Source organism: Octopus bimaculoides, chromosome 21 (assembly GCF_046866305.1).
Source record: "Octopus bimaculoides isolate indiv1 chromosome 21, ASM4686630v1, whole genome shotgun sequence".
NCBI classification, from domain to species: Eukaryota; Metazoa; Mollusca; class Cephalopoda; order Octopoda; family Octopodidae; genus Octopus; species Octopus bimaculoides.
Window position 1 is genome coordinate 38,112,091 of NC_142948.1, and position 11,657 is coordinate 38,123,747.

Sequence of the window (11,657 nt, forward strand, 5' to 3'; positions counted from 1 at the left end):
TAATTTGCTATGTAACATTTATAAAGAATTGATGTAGTGAGGGTTTGCTAATTTGGGGTTAATTAGTATGGTAGCACAGAATGACATGGAACAACTGTGTAAGTAAAACATTTGTGCGAATTTGAAAGGTGGTGGTGGTGAGGAGAGAATAGGGATAGTCAAACAGAGAGGTAGAGAGGACGGGGAAGGACTGAGAAGATACATGTGTGTGTGTGTGTGTGTGTGTGTGTATAGGAAAGAATAGATACACAAATGATCAGAGAGACAGAAATAATGAGAGATTGGATTTAGCAGAGGGAGGGAGGGAGAGAGAGAGGGAGACAGACAGACAGACACACAGAGAAGGGAAAGAAAAAGATGGAGAGTAAGAGAGATATTAATGGAGAGTGAAAAAATATATTGTTAATGTGTATTTTTCTCTAACTTTGTTAGACATGGAGAAAAAAATCAGAGAAAGCAAAAATATTTATTCAGCGATCTGGACTATGGTCAGCAAAATATTATAAGCTATGACAATTAGGGGTTAGTTGAAAGGATACTACATTTGCAGGAAGTGTCTGTTCTTTTTTTCTTTTTTTGGTAATTTTTTTTTTTTACCATTTTACATATTCTCTTCTGGAATCACAGGAATAGAGAAAGATAGGGGAGCGGAGTGATTTGTCAAGAATTTTTTTTAGAAAAATAACAAAATTAGACATCAGACAGATACAATAAGCAAGGGACAAGCTAAAAAAAAAAAAAGGAAGGGCGGAAGAAGTTTTTGGAAGGAGGGAAAAATTGTAGAAATGTCTTTTGTTTATTCTATTTTCTTTCAGTTTTTTTTGGTTACACGATGCCACCACTAACCGTGTTCTGCATGTTGGCTTTCTTGGTGTAGAGGGCCTCCCAGTGGCGGATTTTCCAGTCAAAGAGAAAGTTATAGACATTGCAAGGACAACCCTCATTGAATGGATTGTAAGAGTCATCCAGGTATTTGAGGTAGGTAATCCTCTCCTGGGAGACGAACTCCCATGTAGTGAGGTTCTGAGAGATGAGATAAGAATGGAACCCCAACAAGCCCAACACAGCCATTGCAGCAATAATTAAAATGAACAAATCGCAGAAAAGCAGAGCATTGGCCCTTAACCATACCAGCCATTCCCATCTGTAGACAATGGCATTCCTGAAAGACAGACAGAAAATAAAATCAGTTTGGAAAGAAAAGGATAAATGAAAAAAACTGAAACAAAATCGTATATATTGTATATATATGTATATATGTGTATTTATATGTGTTAGTGTGCATGTGTGCATATGCGTGTTTATCATCATCATCATCGTTTAACATCAGCTTTCCATGCTGGCATGGGTTGGATGGTTTGACAAGAGCTGACCAGCTAGAAGACTACCCCAGACTTATTGTGTCTGTTTTGGCAGGGTTTTTACGGCTGGATGCCCTTCCTAACACCAACCACCCTGCAGAATGGACTGAGTGCTTTTTACTTGGCACCAGCACAGACAAGGTCAGTTTTGGCAAGGTTTTTACAGCTGGATGCCCTTCCAAATGCCAACCACTTTACAAAGTGTACTGGGTGCTTTTTACATGGCACCAGCACTGGCAGGGTCACCAAGTAACTTGCAAGACAAAGAATTTTAAGAGGGGGAGGGTCATTGAAGGAAGGGATCTTGTGTCAGATGATGAAAGGTTAGAGTATGGAGGAGGTACATGGTTATACATATCATAAACTCAGAATTGTGTATGTAATTTATATGTGTGTGCACATGCATGGGTGTGTGTGTATGTGTGTGAGTGACTTCATGTGTGTGTGTGTGTGGTTGTGGATGAATTGTATCCAAAGGTAGAATGCTGTAGATGAATTGTTGTAGACAAATTCACTGGACACCATATGTACATAAGTAGGTATATGTGAGTGCATGTGTTTGTATGAAGGACTGTGTGATTGTATGTATGCACTATGTATTTGTGTGTGTGTGTGTGTGTGCATGCAGGTGTGTGTGTGTGTGCATGTGTCATTGTTTGATAGGTAGCTTACCAGGTAATAGAAATTGTCCAAAGAATGAGAGCAGCTATTGAAAGCAAGAACAGCCAAAAAAATCTGTGATTTCTTTCTCCAACGCAAGTCTCAAGCCAATGACAATGGTGGTCATACTTCCGGACACATTTCTTGCAGTCTTCGCAGTGTTTACTTCGCATAGGTTGCTGATTAAAATATCAACAGAACAATTTCTATTAGTACCCTCAGGTGAATTTTTCTCCTTGTCTTACATATAAAAAACCTTATTACAGGCCTCAATACATGCATTCAGATAAATATATGTATAAACACATTAGATTATGAATTAAAGGCAGCTCTAAATAAGGTAAACATTTTCGGTTGCACATACATAGGGCATGTGCTGCATGTCTACTTCGTAGGTCTACACCTACCCACACACACAAACAAACATTAAGACTAACACCAGATCGTTTTCAAAGTTGCTCACCTGAACTTCACAGAAATCACAGCGTCTGTAGTTGTTGATCTTGTTCATCATCTGACTGTCTTCGTAAATGTCCTCCTCATCAGAATTGTTATTCAGCATTGGTAGTTTCTAAAGAGAAAGAGCATCATCAACATCATCATTCTTTACATCCATCCCTTCCGTGGCCAATTTTATCAATTAAAATAGTTCAAACGGGGAATTATTCCATTCATTATCATTATAGAGATTATGTAATAAAGTATACTTTACACTTCTATATTTAATTCTGCGTTTATGTTCCTTATTTTTGCTTCTGGTGTCTTTTTCCTTTCTATTAGAAACGTTTACCTGGGAATTTACTTAAAAATGAAAAAAAAAAAAAAAATCGTATGCAACAGATAAGTTGTCTTAATAACACATTTCTGTGTACCAGATCTTTAGCTGTTATTTTTAGCATAAAAATAGTGGTTTCTGGCGAGGGCTTCTTTTGCCTTCATTTCCTGTTTGTTGTTGCTTCAGGAGAAAATGAAACAAATATGGACGTCTTGTTCAGAAACACCCGCGAGTGGGGAACGGTTCTCAAAAATAACCCCTAAAATTCCTATGTGCTTGGAATCTACATAGTCCGAGGTATGTTTGTAGAGAATTTCATTTTAAAATATCCATTTTGTTGAAAGTTAAGACGAATTGAAGTGGACTCCGGTGAATTTTCCGAAATTGCCCACTCCAACCCCTCCTAAAATACTTTTCCCCCCAAAACTTTGTATATTCGGAATCTAAATGATATAACACATATTCGGAGAAAATTTCATTAAAAAATATCCATTTTTCTGAAAGTTATGATCATCCAAAGTCGGGTGGGGTGGTGCGGAAATCTGTAGATAGGCCGATTCAAAAATACATAAAATGAGTTGTGTAAGTAAAAAAAAAAAAAAAAAATTCGTCAATATTCAGCGGAATATTTAAAATTTGGATTTATCCCCGCGATCCATGATAAACTGTCACCAAGTTATGGGCGAAAAACTTGGATCTTGTGAATTTTCCAAAGTCCTCTCTCCTCACCTTAGAAAAGATTTTCCCACAAATTTCTTTATAATCGTAATTTATGCCGGTTGAAATGTATTTATATAAAATTTCATTAAAAAAAAGAATTTTCCTAAAAGTTATGAGGGAAAAACTCGGATCTTGTGAATTTTCCGAAGTCATCCCCCGCCCCGTTGCTTTCCCCTTTTTGTTTTCATATTCGTTTCCTACACATTTTTTTTTTACATCCGTTGCACTATATATATTTTTTATTTTGTTTCCGGTTAATATGGTAAACATTAAACCAAATTTTGAATTACAAAAATTAAATATCACAAGGGGGCATCAGGATTTTAGAAATGATTCGATGGGGCATGGCCAAAAATCGGTTGGGAACCACTGGCCCCATCATCATCACAAGTATTACTATAGCCATCATCATGTCAAGGACGGACTTATATAAGGAAGAAAGAGAAAGTGAGACAGACAGAATAAGGGAGAAAGAAAAAGACTAAGAAAGAACGGTGGGGGGGATAATAAAATAAAAATAAATGTCAGCGGATACTTACTGTTTTACTGGGCGTCTCTATGTAGCCCGGGTTGACGAGACAAGCCAGGAAATACATGACCAGGGAGAAGGTCAGCAGTAGGAGGTAAGAAATGGCATAGATTGGCCGCTCAAAGTAGTACACGGCCCGACGGAGCTCTGGAAAGGAAAATGGGAGAATGGAAGCAAGTAACAGACAAAGAGACAAGTGGTCAGAGGAAAAGAAATGGACAGACAGATGGACGATATCGAGGAATGGACAGGTATATTGTTAGCGGAGATATGAACACTAGCAGACGACTGTAACAAGTAGCGGAGCAGGTGGTGACGGGAAGAGGTTGGGGCAGTCTGCTCCCCAGGGGCAATAGTGTTATAGAGGCAGCATTTATGGGTCGGCTGCATAAACCTGTATAGGCCTTACTGAACCCCACCAGAGGTTACCTGCCCCAGGTAGATCTGGCATGAGCAACCTTTTGTGAGAAGCAAGCCACATGAGACATGGCTCATCACCAGACGGGCTGCACAACTACAAAGTTCCAAAGTAAGTTTCCATTAGCTGTGTTATAGAGAAAGTCCCATGGTCTGCAAGTTGCATACGACTGACTGCTCTAGAAAAGGGAACCCTAAATATACTGTATAAAAACACTCCCCCCCCCCTCACCCCCCCCCACAAGATTGTCATTGCTGGATTTTTTTCTATTTAATCATAGGACAGCTGGATTAAGGTTGACCTGGGGTTAAACAACAATACCAAATTCCTTCTGATATGTAGCAGCATCCCACTGCACTCTGAGCTCAGATCCTGCCTACCAGTCATATGATGGGGTCCGTTTGAATGATTATGCCTCACATCATCAAACTGTATATTTGAGAAGTTAGAAATCTTAATTATTATATGGTGGTGGGCATGGCGAGCACACAGCCAATCTACGATAAGTTATCTAGTTGGGTGTTTCATTGTTCTGAGTTCAAATCCTGTAGGAGCCAAATTTTTTATTTTAATCCTGTGTGCAGACATGGGACAAGAGTGGTAACAAACCACATGGTTCCAAGACCAGTTCCACTGCGACGATGACTGTAAATGATGACAATGATGATGATGATGTGTTAAAAAAAGTGTGAGCCTATGGATGCATTTGTGTGTAGGTGTGTATGTGAGGGAGAGAGAGAGGGAGACAGACAGAGAAGCTAAGTAGATAAGCGAATAGAGGCAGCCAGTGGGAGGGAGATGGGGAAGGAGCCGCCATTGTAAGCGTTGATAAAAGAAGCTGTATGAAGAAAATAAACTGCTTATCTTGCAACATGTGGGCAGTTAATGATTTAACATGTGGGAGTTGAAAAAAAAAAAAAAGATGGAGTATGACGATGGCAGAATGTATATATTGCTTAGCAATATTTGTAAAGAATACCTCAATATAGTTCCTCTCTCTCTCTACTAGAAATAGTAGCTAATTATCCTTTAGTTTACACACTAGTCTTAAAAAACCCAAAAAGAATACAACAGGACTCATTGAATCTTGTATTCCTAGATATACTTATTCATGGCAAAATGTCAAGAAGCACTAAGATCAACTTTTGAAGTGAACTCTTTTTGGCAATTTATTTTTAGAAATCAAATGTGGTTACTTGGAAGCAGGCACCCGTGCCGGTGGCAAGTAAAGTGCACCCACTACACTCTTGGAGTGGTTGACGTTAGGAAGGGCATCCAGCCATAGAAACCAAGAAAACATAGATATTGTTATATTTCAGAATGGTCAGTTTTTTAAGGTTTTTTTTTTTGCTAACTAAACACACGACCTATATATTCGTTCTTCACTCGTTTATTATTGTTCTTATTTTATCTTATGTCCATTATCCGCGATGATACACACACACACACAGAGTTTTACATGCGTAAATGAATCATACCCACCCTTTTTTTTTTTACACCATTTTGAAAATTGTCCCCTTCTTAAGAAACCCGAAACATTTTTTTTTAATCCTTAAAGGTTTACTTAAAAAGTTGCTTCCTGTTTTATCCCAAACCCGAATTAACGAGCGTAGAAATCAGATTTGATATATCTCACAATGAATTGGTTCGATTGGAAGTAATTGAAATAAAGTAATTAAAAAAATATTTAAAATTTCCTCAACATAATCGTAACCCCAAGCGTAACAAAAAACCCTAACTTTTATCCCTAACCCTAACCTTACTCTACCCCACCCGCCCAAGCCCCATACCTAACGTGGGATATGAAAATATTCCTTGCTGCTATAGGCACAAGGCTTGAAATTTTGGGGGAGGGGTCTAGACTCCAATGTTTGTCCTCTATACGATACGTAGAATAAACCCCTGCAGAGTGCTACAGTGAGGATCGTTTTTAAAGGCGGTGCCCCATGGCCGCTGTCTTTCGATTGAAGCGAGTCAAAAGTGTGATACTATGGTACATGAAAAGTAAATCTACGTATGATGAGAGCTTGTAACATTATAACAGCAAACGTATGTGATACTATGTAAAACATGCTATGGTGTAAAAGTATGTCTGTTGTACGGGTATGTTTGACAGTATAGATGAAGAAGAGGAAGAAGAAAGGAAGAAGGAACAAAGAGGAGGAAGAAGGAAGAACAGGATAGTGGTGGTGGTCATGGTGGTGATGAAGAAATCAATAGCAACAAGTGTGAGTCACGGCGGAAGCGATGACTTAACTTGTCCCGATTTTTGTTTCCGTCTGGAAAGATTTGTCTTGTAGATGTATCCATAGATATCAATCAATCAATCAAACAATTAATCTCTCTCTATCTCTCTCAATTTGAATGTCTAATTGTTGGGAGCTGAAACTTCGTTTCTCCGAAAGATATGGAAATAAAAACAAAACAAACAAACAAACAACGAGAAGGCCGATCTTTGGTAAAGATCGCCGAAGACACTTTTTACAGAAAAGGCCGATATTTAGGACTATGCACACAAACACACACGCATACCCAGGCACTACCTCTTTACATACAATACAGTCTGACGCTAACTTAGGCATGCGGAACTGGACGAATGACCCAAATCTTACTTAACAATCCCCCAATCGTATTTACGTACATGGGTGTGTATTTTCAGAAATCTACGAGGGAGCAACTTATGTAGCTTCTGGCCCTGTTAGAAACAACAGCCAAATCAAGATTAGATAGAGATAGAAAGAGAGGTAGAACAGAACAACGATTAGTCAGGAAGAGAAAGAGGGCTGGAGTTATACTTACCCGTGTCTTGTGTGATTAAAACGAGGGGTACTCCAATAACAAGAGCCGTGTGGACAGCCCGGATGATGATATAGGCGCGACAGAAAGGCAAGTCGGACAGCTTGATCATGTTGGAATGTTTAATGGTTAATATTGGTAGTTATGCGTGTGTGTGTGTGAGTGTTTGTGAAAATATACTGTTGAGTTAGAAGGAAGAATTGAGGAATTGCTGATAGAATAATCCACAAATATATATATAGTATAAATATATTTTGGAACCTAGGCAAAACGTTTGCTTGATCGGTTCGAAGAGAAGGAGAGAAACAGGCTTTGGTGGATAAATCTCCGTTCTTTACAATCAAGGAAATTGAGCTGATTGAAGGAGGGATCGAACAGGATATGAACAGCTATGGTATGAGAAAAAGGGTAGCAAAATCGATGTAGTGAGAATCAAACCACAGTTTGATCGCTCTTTCAACGTATCCCATGTAGCGACATAGCAGGATTTTAAATCCTTAAAGTCGCTACATTTTCCTCTTTGATGTCGGCGATTTCCTTTTAATCCAGATTTCGACGCAGTTTGTAAACACGACGAGGGGGAGATAACTGCGGGTTTTGTTATGTAGGATTACAAGAGAGTTCTTATAGTAGTGGGGAGTTAACTTGGTATGTTTATAATTGTATCACAACGCCCACTCTTAGGTTGAAAATGGTTTTCTCATTAACCACCCCACCTCCCTCTAATCTCCCTCTCTTTCTGTTTATCTGTATCCTCTCATTTTCTCTATTTCCTCTCACACATTTACTTCATATAGTATTCCTATACAATAGAGTCGGAAATTAACTAGCGCACCCCAAAGTGCAATTTCTTTGGATTTTATGTTTTAAACAACGCAGATTACATCGACTTTCTCATAATTTTCATTAAAATAAATATTTTAAAATAGAATTGGATCATTTCTGTTACTGTCATAATTTTCTATTTTTGTTTAATTTTCTTCCAATTGTTTTAAACATCTGTAACATTTTCTTAATTTTTTTTTCTGGAATAAGTGAATAACAAAATCAGATTCAACATACGAAATTCGAACATTTTCACTTAATTTCAAAATTTCAAAAGCTGTGACTGTAAAAAAAAAAAAAAACCTTCACCCTCTCCTTTTTCCTCCTTCTCTCAGGCTTATTTTCTCTCTCCCCCTCTCTCTTTCTACATTCTCTCTCTCTTGTCTCTCCCTCTTTATTCTCTCCCCCCTTTCTCTCTCTCTCTCTCCCCTTCTGTCTTTCCCTTTTAATCTCCCTCCCCCTATCCTATCTCTCTCTGCTATCTCCTACCTCCCTCCCCCCCAATTTGTCCCCTTTCTTTTCATAATACTTTCTTATTTGTTGGGATAAAACTTCTCCGAAGAGGGAGGAAGGTTGTGATTCTGTTAATTCCACATATTATTTTGGAATTAATCCTGCATTATCTCATACATAGCTTCATGATTTCAATGATGTGATTGTTTATTTTTACAATGACATTGCAGCATACACACGAGATCCTGTATTGAGCTGGTTTGAGCATATAATAGAATCTTTGGGGGCCAGAGATGGCCAATTTCAGTGCGAAGGGGTTAAAACTTGGCGATTCAATTGGATGAAAGAGTCCTAGATATATAAAGCCAAAAGGAAAGATGGGATGCTGTTGTTTAGTCCCAGGCAAGACTTGAAATCATTTTAACATCCACTTTAAGTAACAATATAAGAAGAAAAGAAAACAAAAGTGTAATATATTGAGAAGAAAAAGAAATTTTATTTGTTATTTTGAGCAAGAAGCGACTCATTCTGAAAATGTATCTTGCATAAATAAGACGATTAGACATTTGTTTTTGCTGTTTCACCTGATTTACAATTGTCATAGCGCCAACATTTCAGCGAGGACATCACTACCCCGTGATAGAATATGAACTTACGAACTATTCAACCAAGCCAGAGTAACATTTTACCTATTATTTGTCACACGAGCAGGAAGTAAGTAACAGAGGCATATTTTCTGTTCTTTTAAACTGCATCTTGGCCACGGAGTCAACAAGAGTTACCTCCCTTACCTGGCGTTCTTCAGGATAGGTTTTCCTCTCACTTCCAAACTTGTAATAGACCTCTATCTTAACCTCTTCCCATGTAATATTAATTGAATTTGAATGATCGCGCGCACACACACACACACACACACACACGTGGTGTGGGATACAAATAGCAGAAGACACTTTCACCAGTTAAAGTAGCTGAGTCATCATCCATCATCCTAACTCCACTGGGATAACTGTGAAATGTATGGTATGAGTCAATTGAATTCAGTTAATTTACATGTGTGTGTGCATATGTATATATATATATATATATACATACATTATATACATATATGTATATATGTGTGCATGTGTGTGTGGCTTCTCTGCAAATGGCTCAACCATTCATTATACAATTATTCCTTTTAGGTTTTTAAACCATAGCTTAACATAAGGAAACATGTACTTACCCCACCACGGTGCCAAGGATCCAGATCACCATTTGAGAAAACGATATTACTTGTCGTGTTCAAGTCTGAAATAAAATAGTGTGTGTACATCATTATCATCATCATTTAATGTCCACTTTCCAGGCTGGCATGGGTTGGACGCTTTTAACTGAGGACTAGCAAACCCGGAGGCTGCACAACGTTCTCTCTCTCTCTCTCTCTCTCTCTCTCTCTATATATATATATATATATATATATATATATATATATATATATATATATATATATATACACACATATAAGTGTGTATGTGTGTGTGTATTAGGCTGGAATGAAAATCTTGTCACATTTATTATTGACGCAATCACTTTGAGGCTAGTGTTTAAATACTCATTATCAAATAAAAATTAATTTTTACATTTCTAATTAAGGGAATAATCAGCAATTACTTTCGAGGCATCCAGTTACGTTTCAGAACAGTCCATTTTACAACTCGGTGGCAAGACCTTGAGAAAGGAATCATAGCTAGGTGCACGATTTCCCCCATTCTTGTCATTATGGTACGACCCTCTTCATATCAACCGCTGATAGAGAGCACAAGGAGGAACAGCAGAACCAGGCAGCTGTCAGCACCCAATAAGGGGCTTCATAGATGATGTTATGGTAACAACTACAACGCATGTGGATGCAGAAAGAGTGCTGACTTCACTAAGACGTGGTGATATGGGCAAGAATGAGGTATAAGACCCCAAAATCAACGAGCATGGTGATCAGGGAGGGGCAAAGTAACCAACAAAATCCGGCTACGAGTGGAAGGAAAGGCCATTCCATCGATAGAGGAAAACCCTATTAAATACTTTGGAAAGACCGTCCAGAAGAGTTGCAGGAGATTCCAAACTCGTCTGGAGGCTGTGGTTGAAGCAAATAATGACTTTATAGAAATTAATTTACTCTTTAGTATTTCAAGATATTTTTATGTAATTTTGGTAAATATATCTGTTAAAATGAGATGTCAGTGTTATTTTCATGTTTGCGTAATTTAGACGACAGTTTATTCACCACATCCTATATTATATATATATATCACTGACAAGACGTTAGTCAGCACCACCACCGCTCCACCAGAGTTATAGCAGAAGATGCTGTCCCAAGGAGGTGCAATGCAGTGGAACTGAAACCAAAACAATGCGGCTGAAAAGCAAGATTCTTAACAACACAAAATGACAAAAAAAAAACGAAGAAATTGAAGCCAGTCTCTATATCAAGCAAAAAAAAAAAGCAATATATAAAATAAAAGAATTATAAAAGAGAAAACAACAGCATCTGAAAAAGTCTCTTTGGACATTTAAAATAAACATTGGCCATCGTTAAATGTTTGATATTTGCTGGTTTTATTTCTTACGATTATAAATTTCCAGATCATTCACCTTGTCTTTAGATGTTTATGTATTTGCAATGTTCGTGTCTTTCTTTATTTCGTTTTTTGCAATCAGTTTGATCTCCTGGAGCTGTAAGAGTCTTGTGTGTATATATATATATATATATATATATATATATATTTCGCACACCTATCTATCAGTCTGTCTGTCTATCTATCTCTATGTGTATATGCACACACATATCTATCTATATACATGCACACACACACACACACATGCATATATCTCTCTATATATATGTGCATGTGTACACACACACACCTATATGTTTCAAAACTGCAATTTTTTTAATAAAAAAAAAAACCAAGGGTGAAGACAGATTAAAGAACAGCAAACAAGTATGTTCGAGAGCCTTCTATCATAAGTTCAATCCTAACAGTATTTAAAGCAATTTCTAACAACCTCCAACATTCAGGCCACCAAGCTTCCCCAACAGTTCGAGAGGTGGGGGTGTAAGTGTACCCCCTAAAATTGCAATGG

General features: G+C 37.8%; 1 protein-coding gene across 1 annotated transcript; it reads right to left on the reverse strand.

Annotated features, from left to right (window-relative positions):
• On the reverse strand, positions 1 to 9,301 carry LOC106877792 (palmitoyltransferase ZDHHC12-B). Its single transcript, XM_014926801.3, has 5 exons — positions 7,263 to 9,301; positions 4,056 to 4,192; positions 2,485 to 2,592; positions 2,034 to 2,200; positions 1 to 1,162 (listed from the first exon to the last, which is right to left on the reverse strand). Exons 1-5 carry the CDS (start codon positions 7,369 to 7,371, stop codon positions 826 to 828), a joined length of 858 nt encoding a protein of 285 aa, XP_014782287.1. The 5' UTR covers positions 7,372 to 9,301; the 3' UTR covers positions 1 to 825.
• Between the last annotated feature and the right edge of the window lie 2,356 nt (positions 9,302 to 11,657).

Bases quoted from the DNA above. Each gene is read 5' to 3' on its own strand.
- LOC106877792 (XM_014926801.3), bottom strand. From the start codon at position 7,371: ATGATCAAGCTGTCCGACTTGCCTTTCTGTCGCGCCTATATCATCATC. The intron at 4,193-7,262 runs GTAAGTATAACT...TTTCCTTTCCAG, and splicing joins TTTAATCACACAAGACACGG to AGCTCCGTCGGGCCGTGTAC. The intron at 2,593-4,055 runs GTAAGTATCCGC...CTTTCTCTTTAG, and splicing joins TAGAGACGCCCAGTAAAACA to AAACTACCAATGCTGAATAA.